This window comes from Sebastes umbrosus, chromosome 9, assembly GCF_015220745.1.
Source record: "Sebastes umbrosus isolate fSebUmb1 chromosome 9, fSebUmb1.pri, whole genome shotgun sequence".
Classification (NCBI taxonomy): Eukaryota; Metazoa; Chordata; class Actinopteri; order Perciformes; family Sebastidae; genus Sebastes; species Sebastes umbrosus.
The window spans coordinates 6,340,524-6,360,702 of NC_051277.1; the positions used below are offsets into that span (position 1 = coordinate 6,340,524).

Below are 20,179 nucleotides of genomic sequence, written 5' to 3' on the forward strand. Positions count from 1 at the left end.
GCTATATTGATGCTCTGGATATTGTATAGAGAACCTTTAAGCAGGTGTAATATGCATGTTCACCATCATACATTATTGTGTCACCATGCTAACATTAGCTAATTAGCACAAAACAGGAAGCACAGCTGAGGCTGACGGGGATGTCACTAGTTTTGCACGTATTTGGTCACAAATCAAAGTATTGGACAAATGGTCAGGGAATCAGGGAAGTTATTATAATTCACATGAATTCACAGTTCTTGCAAAAAAGGATGTGAATACACTCAATGAATGAATTCACGACTATGTGAGTGAGCGAGTTTCTCGATCCATAATTTGCATCTATTAATCACACCCGAGCAATTAAAGAACAAACTCATCATTGTTGAGCTTGAGACAAAAGTCTGCAACAGTACATACTGGTTTACGACATCTCCCGCTCTGGTTTCCATGGCTTCTGTAAATGCATTGGTAAGATAGAGCCACAGAACCACTGCCAATGATCATGATGTCAGTAATGCTGCTTGGCACAAAAAAATAATTTGGAATGAATCAAGTTTTATCTTACTTTCTGCAAACTTAAGTCTAAGTGGGTTAAATATCCCATGCTGTTCAAAGGAGTTTTGAGTTTGTTTGAGTAAATAAAAAAGTATTTTGAGGATAAAACTATCTCTAGCTGTATACTCGAAAAATACAGCTTTTTTTGGACAGCTAGCAAATTACCCAGTGCCTTCAGAATTTAATGGCAAAACAAAAGCATCTAGTTGGTGCAGTCGGTGGCCAGTAACTACCCAGCACATGTGCTTTCTCACAATTTCTCACAGGTGCTAACAAGATATGCTGTGCCAGCTAATGTACCGTCCTCTCAGGTGTGGGCGTGCTGTGAATAACTGTGTGCAAGTTGACCAATTTTGACTTGAGCTACCGGTTCACACAAGTGCCCCCACTGACATTTGGATAAAAACATCTTTGAAACGACAGCGTTCTATTCGTTTCACAAATAAATTGAGCCACCATGTGATTTTTGTCACTGCTCTCCATGTCCTGTATGAATCATATGCTCTTTAACACTTTGAATCAGAAGCCTTGACACTAATAACTGAGAGGATGTGGCAGATTTTGATGTCTGCACAAAAAGAAACCGAGTGAACAAGGCAAAGAATAAACATGAATAAAGGAGAATAATTCCAATCCAGGGAAGAGAGAGGCAAGGTTCAGAGGTTGAGGCAACTAAAAAGACGAAGATCCTCTGAGAGAGATACAAAATAAGACCTTTAGAAGGTGCTCTCGGGCCTCTTACCGGTGACTCGGCTTGATCTGTAGTCTTTGTACATGCTAGAGGTGCGGCGTTGTCGTGTGTGATCTCAGCTTCTCTGGTCTTGTACCAAATCTGTATTGGAAAACAAAACCAAAGATAACAAAGGTCTGATCAGTCGCTGTTTGTTCTGTTACATAAAAATGCCATAGAGTCTCTTACATCACAACCCCTCAACCCGACTTTTTCATTATGTAGACGTTCAAGGACACTGACTGAGAAAAAGGGGCCGAAATAAAAGGGCTTTGTCTTGAAAAGAGGGAGAAGACAAACAGAGGAGAATGTAATTCATCCGCTTCTCCGAGAGGCACGACCTCCCTGCTTTGTGGAGCAGAAGCTCATCCGAGCCGAAGAGGGCTCTGAGGCGCGGGAGGGTCCCATTGACTGCGCTATTAACACTCAAACTGGGTGGATCAGCATAGAGGAAATACAAAACGCTGCCAGAAGGATGCACAGAGAATTCTGTAATGCATTTCATTCCACTGAGAAAGGGCCCCGAGGGGGCCGTGATGACCAGAGTAATTGGCTTTCTCCAGCTATGATAATCTGCATCAGTCATGCCATGCCAACACACTCTCGGGCCACGGAGAAGGTCACAGTGATCCCCAAACCTCACTCCTCTCTCCGACTGCAGCCCCTGAATTCCTATTGAAAGAACACACAGGCGAGACTTTCTGCATTCTGTGTGCCTTTTAGCATCGATACTTTTGCTTCTGACTTAAGGCTTTACACACCGGGGGCGTTTATGTGTGATTAATTCGATATTACTTAAACTTATACTTATAACTGCTGTTTTGTCATAAATACTTTCACACAGAACTTGAATCTTAAGCGGGCGAAAAAGCGGCGTTATTTTTTTGGAACAAGGTCGATTTTCTGAGCTTCACACCACGAATAAAAACATCAACCAATCACGTTGCGCAGAACGGGATTGAGTTGCGCTGATATTTATGAAATTGCAAACTTTATTGCTCCTTTCAACCTTGACAAAAGCAGTGCAGACCAGATCCACTCCTTCCGTACTTCCATTCATCAATTTTCTGCCACTTATCCACGGCCGGGTCGCGGGGGCAGCAGGCTTAGCAGGGAATTCCAGAAATCCCTCTCCCCAGCGACGTTTTCCAGCTTTTCCTGATGGACCCCGAGGTGTTTCCAGGCCAGCCGAGATATATAATCTCTCCAGCGTGTTCTGGGTCTACCCCGGGGTTCCTCTTACCAGTTGGCCGTGCCCTGAAAACCTCCGAGGGGAGGCGTCCAGGAGGGCATCCTGATCAGATGTCCGAACCACCTCAGCTGACCCCTTTCGACGTGAAGGAGCAGCGGCTCTACTCCTAGCCCTCTACTCCTTCCATACTTACCTTTCACAATAAAAGCCCTGGACATATAATATTCGCAGGCGAGTATTCTGCATTTTCAAACTGCTGTTTGGACAAAAAAGCAACTGGAATACGTCACCTTGGGCTCTGTGAATGGTGAGGGGCATTTTTCACCATTTTCTGAAACTATATGGACTTGTATGGAAAATAATCGCAGCACAATACAATGCATATTCCATAAAATGCACACACACACACACACACACACACACACACACACACACTGTACATGTCACATAAAGTAGAACCCATCGATAATCATATCTCGTGTCGCAGCTTGAGTGCATCAGTTCTGTTACCCTCTTCCTTCCATGTCAGGCAGCGATAAGATTTTATCACTTATCGCTGCCTGACGTGTCGGTACATTTATGCTGACACAGACTGCATATGACAGGCACAATAAGATCTCAGCGCACACACAATGACATCTCGATGGCATCTTTGCAAGCTGTTATGCATGTACGCCTCTGCAACCGTGCTCTTTCAAAACCTACACAATAGATGAGCAGTAAGGTATCTCTATCATCCATTAAATCATTTTTGAATCGATGACAAAGGTATTCAACTTTAACTGTCAGTAATTTTAAACATTTGACGGATGCATTCAGTAGGGTGGTATTATGTTTCCTCCAAAAAGTACGGATGTATGGAGTAGTAAAGTTAAATGTAAAAAATGAGACAGTAAAGGTAAAACACCCTTAAAACGTATTTTTATGCTGTTTGGGGTAATCTATTGTTGAGGTCACAATTTGTCATTTCTCATTACAAGTTTTAAAAATCACAGCCACAGTGATTAACTCAACAATTTGCACCTCTGTTAACATCAGATTAGCATTCAGATTAGCATACTTCTGCAACATATTTGAAGTTTGTCAAAACTCAGGTTCAAAGTCTTCTTGGCCCCCTGAGTTCTGCAGCTACACATCAACAAAACTGTTTACTACAGTCACTGTGTCTGTTGTGGTGAAAACAACTGAATAAAACAATGGCAGCTTTGCCAAAGTTCAAATTTCTACAGGCTATAATGTTGATTGTTTTGTACTTGTATACTGTTAGTATAATCAAATTCATTACTACGGCATCCTTGTCAACACCGCTGACCTCCAATGACCTCCTAATATGACTCAGTAGAGACGATCTGATGACATTAGATTAACCCCAGCAACACAGGATATAGGGAGGGGATGTTTATGAGTGAATGCACAATTGTTTCCCTTTTTCCACATGGTTTCAATACAGAAAACAATGCAGACTGGAATAAAAAAAAAAATGCTTGAGGGAATGGGGGAAAAGAGAATGTGATTAAAACACTGGCTTGTGTTCAGATAGGGGCTCTCGAAGCATGAATATTTTCAAAAAGGACTATAAGAAAACAAAACAAACATCACTATTCCCATAACTAGACCCCCTTTTAGCACATCGGAACCCCCTTTCAACATAATGGTCTGCTGTCTTTATTTTGCACATAATGGCTTCTCTTGTTAGGAAAATGTTGCAAAAATCACAAACAACTAATAACACTAACTATCTAATTAAACAAATACAGAGCTGCTTCTTAACCAACAAAACCAAAAATCATAACTGAGCACAAAATTATATATTAAAGCTGCAGTCGGGAACTTTGAGCAAATATGATAAAAAGTTACTTTTATAACACGGTCACTATATCATGAATGCATGAGACGGATATAAATCATGTTCTTCTGCCCCGCCCGAACCAAAACAACCAATCAAACCCGAGCTGTCTCTAAAGCAGCTGTCATCCACCGCTCACAAAACTCGCAAACGGTCAAACTGTTTAGCTGTAATAGTGTGTACCGGCCGGTGGGGCGGTGCTTGGTTTTGGCTCAACTGTTTTCAATATGGCGGCCGGGTCACGGTTCACTAAAATATGTTTCGGAAAACATTTGAGGCGAGAAATAGTAACAGAATATTGATTCATATTTGATCAGTGCTGCCTAGTTTGACCGTTTGATCGGAGTTCGCGAGTGATTGACAGCCGGCTCATAGACGGCAAGGCTCCAGCTCGGCACTGATTGGTTGTTTTCTTTCGGCCGGTGAAATCTTGTGATGCCATTAGGAGCACTGGGAGGACACAGAGGAATATCATTTTTTCAAAGATGTTCTGTCTCATGCAGTACTGTCAGGATGTAGTGGCAGCTTTCTAAAAATAACTTTTATCATATTTGCTCAAAGTTACCGACTTCAGCTCTAACTCAAATCTGTCTATCTGTAAATACAACTTAAAAGTTTAGTAGGTAAGAAAAGACCCAGAAGCATGATGCAATACTGTGATAGCTAAACTGAAAGATGAGATGATGTACAGCAGTCAGGCAAAAGCAAAAACAATCAGACCTACAGTATTGTTACTGTATCGCCTTTAGACATTACTATACAGTAGAGTACTTGGAAACAGAATGACTCCCTTGCTGACAGGCATTTGGACCTATGGGTGGTGTTACACTGAGAGCCAGTGAATCTGCTGGAAATGTGAGCAGACCATTCACCACAGTAATGACAACCACACAAAGCGAAATCAAGGCCAACAAGAGAAAAGCACACACTCCCGCTGTGAGGGGAGGGAAAAATAGGCTACTTATTCACCATCAGAGTGGCATTAGCCTAAACTTCAGAAGAATAATGGCAGCTATTTTAATTTGGGGAAAAATAAAATGACGGGGTGGGGTGAAAAGAAAATTAGTTTTTTTAAGTCCTTTGTGGGCCCAACAACAAATGGCATTCATCAATCTTAGGGCCCCCACATTCCCTATCATGTTTGTTATTACCAACATTTTTCATTTCCACACACTTACCTCTAAAGCACTTTTCTATAGTTGGGGAAAAAGCCTGAGTTGCTAACTTGAGTAAATGTGTACACTAATGATTATGAATGAAGCAGAGAAGCTGAGAAGAGAGAAGTTTCACACTGGTCTTTGAAATCAGTCCCGGAAATTGTGATTCAGATCCAGCATGCTTATCAAATATGCAAGGCTTCAGAGTAAGCACAAAAGCTGGGGAGGCTGTACTCTAAACAGAGTTTTATGCAGACACACTTGCTGAGGCCATAGATGTTATTAAAATGAAACAATCGATTTTCTTTGTAGAAAATGCAACTTGAATTGTTTTGTCAAAATGAGGAAGAAGGTACAAACAATCAGCCAGAACAAGTTGCTTAAAACGACGCACAGGTTGATGATTGTTTGGTCTAATTTCTTAGTAGTCAAAGAAACATCAAAGCAGCATTGTATGCATGATTGTTATTGATGACTGTTCATGTTTAACTGGTCAATCAATACACCAAATGGGCAACAACCTCAGTTTTACTGCTTCAAAATGCCGTAAGTTGTTTCTTGTACATCGCCTCCTACAGATATTCATCATTCAGACAGTGTTCCGTTAGTTTAGCCTTGTGTAACTACAGTACGTGTTTGCTTTCATATGTATTTTCACAACACCGTTCACTACATTACTCATCCTGACGAATGCACGAGGCCAGACACCTGCGTCTATCAGGGATTAGAGGATCCCCTCAGTGAAGAGAGGATTATAAGAGTCAACCGGCCCCTAGGGTGATGGAGAAGGGAGATACCCCCATAATAGCCCCGATAGGTCCATTCGTCTTTTGTCTCCACAGCAGGGAAACAGCAGCTTGGGAAGGCACAAACCGAATCGCCCGCTGCAACATTTCGCAGCGTCGGATTAATCATACAAACTTCACAAGAAGCGATCGGTACTTCACAAGCAGCTCTCGTGTACCTTTTCCTTCCTGTAGCTGTCCCTCAGCCGGCGCGCTTATCTCTGTGATAAAGTACCTCATCTCCCACACAGGGACAACAAAAAGAAGGCTAGGAGGATTTTACATTTGTCTGGAAATCATAAAATTATGTCCACAACATAAAGTAGGGTAAAAAGCACAACCAGGCAACTGCAACTACTTCGCTTGCACAAACGCACACAGAATACATTTTAAAATGTGCATGTGTGTGTTTGCATCCTGCGGCCAAAGCACTGCAGTCTTGTCCACTTATTCACGCTCACAGCTTTGGCGAGCACTTGACGAGCTTCTTTTAAATCCATGACATGAGAGCATCCTTTAAACCTTTACGTCGTGGTTCGGCTTAAAATAAGTACGTAAACTAAGTGAAATACGTACGGAAACAACGTAACATCAGTACGGAAAACACGTGACAAATGTCACTAACGTAACTTACAAAACAAAACACCTGTTTCCTGGTTGAAAGTCCTGTGTTTGTTGGACCCATCCACCTCCCCTCCCGCCCGCCATAAGTGGTCTTTCTCACAATTTATTCTGTCTCTAGCTCTGAGCGCAGCATTTTCACGTGGATGCATTCACACTGCAGTCAGTACAGACTACATGGCATGAAAATGACTCTCCTAAAGCAAGAAGAAGCAAGAAGAGCATTCTTATTACACGCTTTTGCCTTGTGCATTATTGTGTCGTTCACACGTCTTTTTGTGCGACTTGGCTGCTATTTTAAATTGTGTGGTATTTCAAGTCAATTGTAATATTTTTGAGAAGATAATCCCTGTTTGCTACTTTGGCCTCAGGGTTAGGGTTTGGGTTGGAAAAGCCTCATTCAAATTGTTTTACTTTGGCAACCAGAACTGCCTACAGATAACATTTTAACCAACAAATGGATTATCTTCTGCACTGTTGATATCATGTGATGTCAGGCGATGAGGTACACAGTTAACTAAATGTGTACGACTAAAAATATCAAATCAAATCCAACCCACGGATTCTTCTAAAATATTAGTCTAGATGCAAATGTTACATCCTCGATCTTGCTTTCTAAGGAACACCAAACAGTTTACAAACACTGTAAGCTGGTGTGAGCAGCACTGTAAAGTATTTAGCCTTTCAATTTTCACTTCCATTTCTTGTTGACAACATGTGAACTGCACGATACACATTGTGTTTTACCTATATTGATTGTGCTCACGGCTTATTTTGCTGCTGCAAGCAAAGGGCTGCTGCATAATAGTACAATGCTGTTTAGTAGTCATATAATTTTGTTGTGTATAACTCAGAAGGGGGAAAAACGTAACAAAAAAAGGGTTAATATTAAAATTAATGATAGTATCTACTCGCTGCTATGTATCATAATTATGTGGTGGAGCAGATTTAATGTAAATTTTTTTAAAGTACGCCTGGGAATAGGGCCGAAACTCTTTGTTGCAGCACATGTGCATTAACTGTTACTAAGAAAAGCTTCTGAGAGAAACTGCACAAGGATCTGCAGTCTTTACTCTCCAAAAACGTACCGCTCATGCTTTATCATATTCAAGGACGTGAACAGAAATGTAAAACCATCAGACTATTATTATGTTTGTTGTGTTACAAACATACCTGGAGGCAGAGCTTTTTAAAGTGTTTTTGTTTGTGCTTTTCACGCTGAGAGGTAATAAACTCCATCCAACAAAGAACACAAAAGATATTTGTTTCAAACACAAGCCATGGCGCACATATTATGTCTATAACGACACAAGCTTTGCATATTAATACTAATGAAAATGTAGTAGAAATACTTCATAATAAACCTTTTAGGGTAGTTAATTATTATTTTTTTTTTTCTGATCAATAGCTGACCCTCGTTAACCGACAAGATTAGTGTGTTGCATTCAGAGGTGCTGTGTTTTTAGTGCCTAACAAGCCGCCCAGCTGCAACGATAAGCCGATGCACAAACAGGTTAAATCCATCATTTATCACCAGCTGCAGTGTATGTGCAAAACAGACAACCGAGTCTCCGGTTCACCCGTCCGAGAGAGTTGCTGTGGCAGCCACGATGCTGCGTGTATGGTTGTGGACACATGCAGCCACTTTAGTCTCCACCGCATCATTTAGTTTAGCTGCAAGGTTGTCAGCTGTGTGTGTGAGACAACATTAGGGATTGTCTGACGGACTGTGTGTGTGTGTGTGACGATGATGAATATGAAGTTATCAGTAACGTTATAGCTGTGAGCGTAGCAGTGCAGTGTGTGTACAGTTTATTTGTCAGTGAAAAAATGCGACAACTCCTCAAGACCCGAGCCAAGCTCACATGTCCCGCCAGCCACCTGCTGATTAAAGTGAAGGCGGTTAGCCGTGGCGTTAGCAACAACAACGGCTCAGACTCGCTTCTCTGAGTTTTGCTCAGCTTTTTATTGAATTTTTAATATTTCTTTTAACCATTTATCTGATTGCATGAATCGGTCAATTCTTATTGTGGGTTAACGGTTACACAGTTAATTATTAACATCCCTAAAACCTTTTGTAACTCCATTACCAGATAGATTATTATGGTTTTATTCAGTTGTTTGGAAGCACATATGAGTAACGACAAGGAAAACAATTGTAGTTGTCAGACGTCACATGTGGGTGTGTGAATTAAATCGCTTCACTGAATAGAAGCAGCGCCATGTTTGTCGTGATGGGGTTATTGCTGTCATCCTTCCTACAATCACAATTTGCAAAACAGCGCGTACGCTACAATTAATATAATTCATATTTTGAACTATAAAAATTGTATAGTATATACTGAAGATACAGCCACAACTGTTCCCCACGCAATTACAAACATGCAATCATATGGTACATTATTTGTCTGTTAATGAGCCCCCCGCTGACATGTTGAAGAGATGACAATCTGTCAAGGCTTCCTACACAAAGGGAAACATGCTGGAGAGAGATGGCAGCACCACGACGCTACAATATGTGAGGCCACGATGTTATAAATAAATCTAAAAAAACAAACACACAGAAACACTAAAGCAGTCATCTGTGCCCCGTGGGTGCATTTCTCGAAGATACGGGTTGTAGATCTTTTTTTTGTCATAAATGTTCACATCATTTCATTCAGATAGTGAACTGATCCAGAAACACTTTATATAAACAATTTAAAAAAAACAACTGATATTCACTCCATTCAGCAGTGAGTCATAAAAATAGTAGAAGTGTGTGTGTGTGCTATAAATAATCCGTATAGCATCTTAACTGACTGATGAGTTGCTTGTGTAGTCAGGTTGAAGTTTCACTGTAGGATTTTGCTTTGAACTAATCCCCCCCCAAAAAATGTTAAAATATTAAAAAGAGGGCAAATAGAGGACAGACACAGAGAGAGAGCAAAGCACACATATCCACTGTTCTCCAACAAACAACGATCAAAGAGAAAGAAACTGGTTATAAGTGCATCTTCTATCGTTGAGACTTTGGATGTTGACCAGGAAAACAATTTTCCACAATGTTAACAGACGTAGCCTAGAGGACCAACACAGTAGTATTTTCTATCACCCCAAGACAGGAAACAAGCCCCTAAGTGTGAGGAAAGCAATAAAATGAGTGCATCCTCATATAACAAATGAAATTGCATCTTAGGTTTAGGGAAACGTTCACACAAGACCTACAGCTTTGGTGTAATGGTAGTTTTAAGAGCTATACGTTGCAAAGTGAACATACTTCTTCACTGTGTGTGGAAGCTAGTGAAGCCATTCTGAAGCCTTTAGTGAATAAGAGGCCATCCCAGAGTACGAGTTTTCGCTGTCCTCAAGTATTTTTCATTTAAGCATGCAACAACAAACGGATACTACTAGTGCTGTGATTATTTTTATTCCTGATTTATCGTGTGGTCTAACAACAAACAGCCAATCACAATTTACTAGAGTCTAAGGGGATGTCATCAAATGTCTTGTTTATCAGTGAACAGTCCAAAACCAAAAGAGAATACATTTACTATGATGTTAGACAATGAAAAGCACCAAATTATCACATCTGAGAAGCTGGAACCATCAAATGTTTGGTATCTTTGTCTTAGAAAATGACTTAATGGATAATCAAAATAGTTGCTGATTGTTTCTCTGTCGACAATCGCTGCAGCTTTAAATTACCGAGTACCGATCCGATACCGGTGTTTAATCAATAAGCTTTACACCGCACTGCGTGGAAGTGACTGGGGTCATTCTTTCTTTTTTAAGGCAACATCAGGCTTGATTTAAACATTGCTTTCCTAACGTTGTGAAACCAAATGTAACAAACAAGTCGAATCAATTAAAATATTTAATCAAAATTAATCGCATGATTGTCCATAGTTAATCTCAATTAATCACAAAGTAATCATACATTTTTTATCTGTTCAAAATGTACCTTAAAGCGAGATTTGTCAAGTGTTTAATCGTGTTAACTTTGACAGCCCTAAAATAAACACATAGATATTAATTTACAGAGTTGTTATTTACTTTTAAAATAATAAATCGTACACCAACAACCAAGTAAAAAATCTTCAAAATTCACAGGAATTGAAATTCCAGTCTGTAATGTATATAGTATATAAACATAGAATCGAATTGAATAGATTGGCCCTATTGTCACGGATACCCGATCCAGCTATTTGAGTCAGCATCGGCCCGATTGCATCCCTACTTTAAATACTATATTCTGTTACAGTATAAACACCAACACTGAACCGTTAGTATCCTAATGTCTAGATAGTACTGTAGTCTGAGAGACCCTCTAGAGTCTCTCAGACTACAGTGAAAAGAACCATTCTACATGTAACAGAATAGAGGTAATAAAGAAACTAATGACCCTAGCCAAGCCGCTTTTTATAATTTGTAAACACAGTGCTGGTCTCTGAGCCACAGAACTGTGTTAACTGACAGCCGCGGCGCTGATTATGGGAAACAACCTCACTGACTGAACTGAAGGCAGTCTAGGGAGAAGCTTTCGACTCGTAATTTACGAGCGGGCCGGGAGCCAGTGTGTGTTGTTTAACAGCCGTAGACACGCGCTGTCTTTGCATTCATGGCCAATGAGGAGGTCGGGGAAATCATTTTTCTCCCTCTCGCTCACACGCTGAGGCACGCTGAGCTCCAGCCCAGGTTATCATTTGGTGGTGGTGCCAAAAAAAGCCCCACAGAATTTTACTCAAAAAGAGTAAAAATAAACAGGATTTGATATCAGCTGGAGAGGAACTGACAAGTTTTTAGGTGGAAAGTATTACTGTGAGGATTAGTTTCCCTCTGAGGGAAAAAAAAAAAAAAAAAAAGCTCAAGTGCATGCCATTAGTTTATTATGTTAATTAGGCAAAGTCTGACAAAGAGGGAACTTAATGAGAATATTAGGAGTAAATGACTGATTACTAGACATGGCAATAAAGAGGAACAATGCTGTGTTGTTCTTAAGGTCTCTGTAATTATCTTCAGCCTCCATCCAGTAAAAGTCAAAGCTTTTATATCTTATCCTCAGAACTGTGACCTTTAACTGAGGCAATATCCTTGAAAGTTTGATAATATTCTTTATTAAAAGACATGGTACATTCACAGTTTGAATATGTGCAACTTTGTCAACGTACTCCGACGTATTCGTATGATATCTAACGAAAACGTATTCCTCATTTTTCATGCAAAACTACTTAGTCAGGTTTAGGAAAAGATTGTGGTTTGGGTTAAAATAACTACGGAAGTGGCGTAACTTAAGTACGGTCCAAAAGTTACACGACAAATAAATCATCATTGACGCCTCCTTGGCGAAAGTCTGGTGTTTTTTGACCCACCCATCCACCCTGACCTCCTCCTTAAGCAGCATTTGTCTCTCAGTATACTTCCTGGATTTCATATGAATTGATTTCATGGGATGAATACAAATTACTGTACACTTTTCGTAGGTATAGCTACAAACAGTGTATGAGAACAGCCTGACTAGGTGAATGTGTAGTATTGCTGGAAAAGAACAGAGGTGTTGAGTCCAACCAACCCTTGGTAAATAAAGGTTTAAAGAAAGCAGTCTTGCATGTAAAGGGGTAGATGGGGCTCAGCTCTCCCTGTCACAAGTACTTACATCAAGGTAGGAGGGCAGGCTAAAGCATGTGTATAGAGAGGAAAGGATGAGACAGGGAGGCCAATACTGCTACGACAGGCGTACACCCCCGTCTTTAACTCTGATGTGTCGGTTAGACCTACGCCATAAATATTTAACTCATACTCACTTGTGAGGGCAAGTCGGCAAAGAAATTTAATGATAGCTCATCTGAAGAGAAGCACATTCTACATAGTCATGATAGGAGTTGATTTATTGGAGGATTTCAGAACCTGGAAACTTTTGATGAACCCCAAACAAGCTGCCGCTCTCTGTAGCGAGGATGCCTTCATTGACCTGAGGATGGTGTTGCTTTGTGTTACAAGTAGGGCTGTCAATCGACTAAAATATTTAATACCGCATTTAATACTCATCAATGGATTCCTTAGTTTTTTTCTCGTTTCATATGATGCCAGTATCTTCACTCTAGCTTTAAAACTGAGCCCGCTACAACCTAAAAATTGCAACTTTGACAGCCCTAGTTCTACTGTGTGAGTGGGATGCTGTGAATCAGGCAGTAAAATTCATTCTTCACTGTAAAAAACATATAATGCTACTACTACACCTTAGTACAGTTTTCCCATCCTGTTAGCTCTGTCACACTTTGCTTAATTAACATTAAAGTAAGCTAAAATAGGTATAATCTTCTGTGTCCTAAATTACTTGTCATGCAATTAAAGCTGAGTGTGCAGCTGTCTCACTTTTAACAGCCTCTGTTTCTGCCTGCGCCAGCACACGGGCTGTTCCACGGCTTTTCATACTCGGCATAAAAAATAAAGAGAGAAATAAAGAGATGAAAGCAGTCCGTCGTTGATTGGTGCTTAAGTGTATGTATTTTATGTTGCAAGGATCCACAGCTTAAAAGAATATAAACGTGTCTGTCACTCATAGTAATAATGAAATAATACTAGTACAAGTTGTGAGGTGGCATCCTCATTCAGCGTTGTGTTCCCTCCATGCCCTGACCGGAGTGCACAGCCTTTGATTGAAAAACAGATGAGTCCGTTCTGCTCCTCAACGCAGGCTCCTCTCTTAACAGCTAATTACCTTGTCTCAACACTCGAGCCGCCTCTGATAAGAGGTAAGAGCTGCTTAGAAGTGAAGAGAAACTCTGCAGCACACTGGCACAATTAAACCTAGACATGGTTAGGTTTTTAGGATGCAGGATTAACTGGGCAGCTTTTTAAAGAAGGCTGCCGCTTACGATAATTCATCTGCTGGTTATTTTTTTAAATAAATCAATGCATCATTTAGTCTATAAAATGTCACAATAAAGAGAAAAAGACCCATCAGACGTTTGCAGGGCCCAACAAGGTGTCAAATAGACATTGAATTTACAATATCAAACAGAGAAAAGGAGCAAATCCAAACATTTTAGAAACTTGAACCAGCAAACATTTTAAAATCACATGAGGTTCACAGCATGCAATTCCAATTTATAAAAAAGATAGACAGATATTAACCCTCATTTTAGTAACATTTGCAACAGCTTCCAAGTCTTGGGAAATAAAAAAAAGGCTCAAGTTATTCCAGTTGGCTCCAGAAGTTTTGCATCTACTGAATCTTTCATGCTTAGCCCTCAATATTTCTGCTTCCATAAAGATATAATGCAGGTGATTACAATGTAGTTTGACACCTGAATTCTGATGAGATCAGTCACAGTGAGAAGAAATGATAACAGGAACGACACAGAAGCACGTCGCTAACTTGTGAGATGAGCTATTTAAAGCTGCTGCGATGACAATTTACCATTTACTCTGCCGCAGTCAGTCCCCTCCTCCACCAAATCCAGCTATCTACCTTGAAGCAAAGTATAAATAATTAATGGTGGGTCGCAGTGAATACCAATTCCCTCATATTGCCCAGCACCATCACCACGGCTGATTAAGCTACCTAAGGTCATTGACTTCATTGGTGGCAATGTGCCTGCAATCCTAACCAGTGGGATCAGAGTGCTGACACTGAGATTAGCCGGGAGCCTCATAGACTGACAAGCAATTCTTACAGACTGACACAATGGGCCAGGTTGTCTGCCCTCCTGTCCACATGATGACAAGATGGAGGGAATTACACATATGAGATTGAAATTTTTTAATCATGTACGGTTTAACTTCAAAAATGTCATCATTGAGGTACCACATGTGCCCAGATTTATTCAGAAAAGTTTCCTCGCTGAGCACTACTTGCAGGAGTATGAGGTGTGGATTCATGCTTTCAAAACAAGCAGTTCATCATTAAACCTGTGTCCAAGTCGGACACAAACACACAAAGCTAATCCACAGGTTTAGCATTGCACTCCTTTACCATAGTCAGTTGGCAACCCCCGGGTCTGAAAAGTGAAGCCAATGCGGAAATACCTTAAACTTGCATTCTTTCTAACAGCCAGCAGGGGGCGACTCTTCTGGTTGCAAAAAGAAGTCTAGATTGTATAGAAGTCTATGAGAAAATGAGCCTACTTCTCACTTGATTTATTACCTCAGTAAACATTGTAAACATGAGTTTATGGTCTCAATCGCTAGTTTCAAGTCTTCTTCAATACAGCATGATGTTCATTTAGTAAATTATGGTCCCATTTAGTTAGAAAGTGATTCTGTTCTTTTTGTACATAATGGGCTACAACCTTTGAGTGTGTCAGCATGCACTGAACACTTGGATATTCTTTAGTCTGCACACCCTCTTTAGTCATTCCGCACAGACAACACACTTGGGCATTTCCCTAATTTATCAAGTGTGTAGTGCTTTATCATCAAGATTTTAAATACAGCACAGAACACTGTCAGACTGCCTTAACATTCTCTCTTGACACCAAGGAAAGGATTCTAAAATAGCGTAAATAAAATAACTACTCAGTTTTGAGTTTCTGCCGTTCATATTACCAGCGCATCAATAGACGTATTGTGTATGATCAGGCCGCATCGTGCTTTAATTGTATTCCCCGACAGTAAAAGTGTTTACATACTTTAATTTGTTCGGTGTGAAGGTTCATCTTCTGATCAGTCGCTGTATTCATTTGTTTCATTCACTGTGACAGAAAGCAAAGTCAAGATGGCTTTGCTAAAATTTGTGTTACTGAAAAGTAAAATACTACTAGGGGTGTAAATCACAAGTTTCATCATCAATATGCAATATTATATTGATTCTTTGGACAACGATACGATATTTGCTGACATCACAAAGTTTTCTGATCCATATCACTTTTTTATTCCACTTATTCATCTTCCTTGTCGAACTCTGGTGCTTACATTACCCACATTGCAACTCGACCTTGGACAGTTCAGTCGGAGATTTGGGTGTGTTATGCTAGTAGCGGCTGATACAGCCTGGAGCCTCTAGCCTCAAGCAGAGATGAGGAGCGGGCCACAGAGGTCTGGTAAACTCATGTCTTTCTAACTCCACAACCCTAGATATCTTTCATTTTTAAACTTGGGTCGAATTATTAATTATAGTTTACTTTGTTTCTTTTAATTGCATATAGTGCTTTGTATAGGTAGAGCCTTAGGAAAGGCGTACCCCATTTAGACTGCACCATATATTCAGGTGTGGGCCATATTGTGTTTGTGGCAAGCGGCAGAGCGAAATGTTTTTTGACCACAGTGAAGATGTTTGTTTTGAAAGATTGAATGCTGACAATTTTTCATTGAGCAAATAAATATATGCCATGGATTTCTGAAGTGCTTGCATCTATTTTATTTCAATAAACCTTTTCAAACGATGGGAGTTATTGGAATTACATGGATCACATGAGTCGGACAAAAAACCCTCAGCAGCCACCAATGGAATCTAAATCCACAACAACCTTTTACATAATGCAGTCATACTCAACAAGACCTGTAAACAGACGTTGATGTGTTATATCGGTGGAGCAATCAAAACCTGTGACTAAAGCTGTCACACAAACCTAAAAAAGACTGAAATACGCCACAGCTCTGTGTCAGAGTCAAAGATGCTGCACTGGTTGACTTATAGCACACTACACAGAATTAAGCAGCCTATTGTCATTCCTTATGCTCTTGTTCGTGATGCCCAAAGCGATGCCGGATCAAACCATTATTGGCTAATATAGAGCAGTTTGAAAAAGCAATTAAATGTATCTATATGACTGGAGCTCATAATGAGAGGAGCTCCATTGTCCTGCAACCTGTTTCCTTCCATACTAAGCATGCTGACACTCACAAGACTGCTCATCTCTGTCTGGCCCAATTGACTGATGGATTTCCAAACTCTGCATCAGCCAAAGCTATTAAGTGGTCTGCTGGAGCAAAAATGACTTTACTGTTCCCTGAGTGCAACATCAGGCTCAGCAATTCCTGCCTCCTATTGTCTAGAGCCGCTGTGACAAAGTTAATTTCTTGCCAGACAAGCACAAATACTTATGCCGACACACACACAATAAATAACAAAAAAAAAAACAGAATCATCTGAATGACTTTTTTTCTCTATTTGCTTTTTGCAGAGATGTTGGTCACATGAGGTGACCCATGCCAAATGAGTTTCTCCTCTCATGCTTAGACATTGACGAAGTAATAGACCAAAATTATATTCGAAGCCACTGTGTAATACAATAACAGACTACCCATTCACTATCTCAGCGTAAGGACTTAATACAAGGCGCGACTATTCAGGAAAGTTTAACCCAGTCTGCGTGGATAAACATCTTTTCCTCTTGGCCACACACATAAACAGAACCATTACTGTCCGTCAATAAACCATGGAAATAGAACAAGCTTTTTGCTGAAATGCTGCATGTTTTTGCATGAAAATATGGAAAAGGACTAAAAGGATGCAGACCCTACCCTACCCTGCATTATTCCTGGTTCCTGTTTGGCGATATAACCACACTTTATATTCATGGTGACAGACTGGATGGCCGAGGCATCTTGTGGCACTGTGTGATTCAAGTTTTCTTGCCATGGTTGGCCAAACAAAGAGCTGATTTCAGAGTCCTGGGTTCTGGCTGTGGCTTTATCCGACAAGGACTTGTGAAGGTGCAGTGCACATGCAATGCGGCCTAAGGACATTGCAAAAAGGATATCTACCGGAAGAAGGCACAACTCCTTGCAAATATAGAAAAAAAGCACTAAAGCTCTGTGCCTTAACTGTTGATATAATTGCTTGAATTCAAGCATTCAGTACTACTGAGAGTAGAAATTGATTCAGTTCTTTTTGTACATAATGGGCTACAACCTTTGCAAGTGTCAGCATGCACTGAACACTTGAATATTCTTTAGTCTGCACACCCTCTTTAGTCATTCCGCACAGACAGACAACACACTTGGGCATTTCCCTAATTTATCAAGTGTGTAGTGCTTTATCATCAAGATTTTAAATACAGCACAGAACACTGTCAGACTGCCTTCACATTTTCTCTTGACATCAAGGAAAGGATTCTAAAATACCATAAATAAAATAACTGACTGCACTGGAGTCCCGCTGATTATAGCTACGCACATGTTTTTATTCATAGTTCAGTATTGAGTTTTTCATATTCCACCGCATCAATAGACGTATTGTGTATGATCAGGCCGCATCGTGCTTTAATTGTATTGTGTTACTGAAAAGTAAATATTACTAGGGGTGTAAATCACAAGTTTCATCATCAACATACAATATTATATTGATTCTTTGGATACGATATTTGCTGATATCACAAAGTTTGCCGATCGATAGGAGACGATATCATGTGCCCATTTAACACAATCAGTTACATTTATATCAACTTACAAAAAGCAACTTAAATATGATTTGACATTTTTAATGCTGGGCTCTTCAAGACAATTAAATGAAAAACAATCTATTCTTTTAAAAATAGACTGGTTGCTGGTTAGAGTCTGGTTGTGGTCAACTATACAGTTCAGGCTATTTGTCGACGAATAAATGCTACAACTCCTCAAGTCCCAAGCGAACTTGATGCTTTTTCTCTATCTGAGAAATATGAAAAACTCTGAACTACACTCTTATTACGAAGCATGATCTGTTACATGTGCACAGTAATGTGACCATTAATCAGTTGTCAGAGTAAAACTACAGTGTGATTAGGACATTTACATAAGAGCATAAAATCGCAAATGGAAAAAAAATGTGCTAATCAGGCAGTTAATATGTGGACATTATGTGGACCGCCTTCTCGACCTTGGAGCCTGACAGGGCAATGTAAGCTCATTAATTCCCTACACATGCTTAATCATAAGATTGCTATGTACTGTATGGTCTGTCTGGTGTATGTATGTCCGGCCTTACTAGTCTTTTGAAATGAGGTCCAACTCATTTCCCTCAAGCTGGATTCTTCGAGGAACTTCAGTTCGGTATAATGAATACCTTTAGCTTTAACACCCGTTAACTTAAACTAGCAACTACTAACTCAGAGGCTAAAAGTAAAGTGTTTAACTGGAGCAAACTGTCAAGGGTTGTTAGTCACATATCTTGTCCCCACCCCCCCCTCCATTGTAGTGAGTGGGGTCTAGCTGCAGTGCTTCTTTGTCTGGGGGCCTTATCTGGCTGTGGAGCGCCGAGCTCTGTGCTGCTGTCTCTATTGGCATGGTGATGGAGGCAAGGCCTGCCATCCCAGATAAACCTCCCTCTGTTCTTCCAGCAGCCCAGCAGGCTTAATGTTTGCTGCAGGTGTCAGAGAAAATGTTCCCATAGCTATTAGACTTTAACGCTGCTGGTGACATTTTGGCACCTCTGATGGGAGACGATTGAAGTCGGGGGAAAGCGATGACGGGTGAGATGGACACGACAACACAGGGACGAGGCAGAACGACGGGGGAAAAGTTGGATTGGGATGGCCACCAAAATAACTGAAGAAAGTTATTGTATTTCTCACCAAAGTGCTGTGAAAAATATCTTCTTCACAGCATCATTAGCTCAATGAGCAGCTCTGTACATGCCAAGAAAACTCAGCCTGTTTAAACTGCATACAAACTGCACAGAGGAAGTCAAGCTTGAACAAATTGCATGTAATGATTACAGTACACCATACAAAAATGAATCCAAAAATGAAAAACAGTGGAGACAGGTTGTTTGTAACCACACAGTAATGATGCTTGTTGCCGCTGCTGCTCCAAAACTGTCACCAGGGGGAAAACCTTGTTATGCTGAATATTCAGCAGCCATACTGTTTCCAGGTGGCAAGAAATTGGATACAAGGCGACATAATTGAATGCACTAACAATTTCTCTCTTTAAAAAATCATTTACAACAGCACAATAAACATTAAATATGGGTAGAAAACTGTTAATTCTGCTTCCCTGCTTATTTGACGTGAATGACAAACAGAGTTTTTTGTTTTTTCACAAAAAGCACTGTGGAAAATTTTAAATGTGAATATAAATGAATGAATGTGGTCTTAAGAAACAAGAGCAGACCAGTAGGGCTGCAACTACTGTAATAATCTATTAATGATCCAATTATTTTCTCAAATAACCAATTAATTCAAATCATGTCTTGTTTTGTCAGACCAACAATCCAAAGCCCAAACAAATTCCACTGCCATTATGCAATAAAAAGACAATAAAAAGCAGCACATTTTTACATTTGAGAAGCTGAAACCATTAAATCTCTTCTTGAAAATGACGTGTACATTTAATCAATTAAAATACATAATTAAAATAGTTCCTTTTCTATCAGTCAACTAATTGATTCGTTGTTGCAGCTCTAGT

At 40.1% G+C, this 20,179-nt stretch overlaps 1 protein-coding gene across 3 annotated transcripts in view; it reads right to left on the minus strand.

The window, feature by feature from the left end:
* Nucleotides 1–20,179, minus strand: part of enox2 (ecto-NOX disulfide-thiol exchanger 2) — a 208,730-nt gene that overhangs the window by 159,713 nt on the left and 28,838 nt on the right. The window contains exon 3 of one of the 3 annotated variants that reach the window (XM_037779740.1): nucleotides 1,280–1,369. The exons of the other annotated variants lie outside the window; for them this stretch is intronic. Within the exon in view, the coding sequence (XP_037635668.1) occupies nucleotides 1,280–1,313 (34 nt within the window). The 5' untranslated portion in view covers nucleotides 1,314–1,369. The remainder of the gene's footprint in view (nucleotides 1–1,279; nucleotides 1,370–20,179) is intronic. 3 annotated transcript variants of the gene reach the window in all.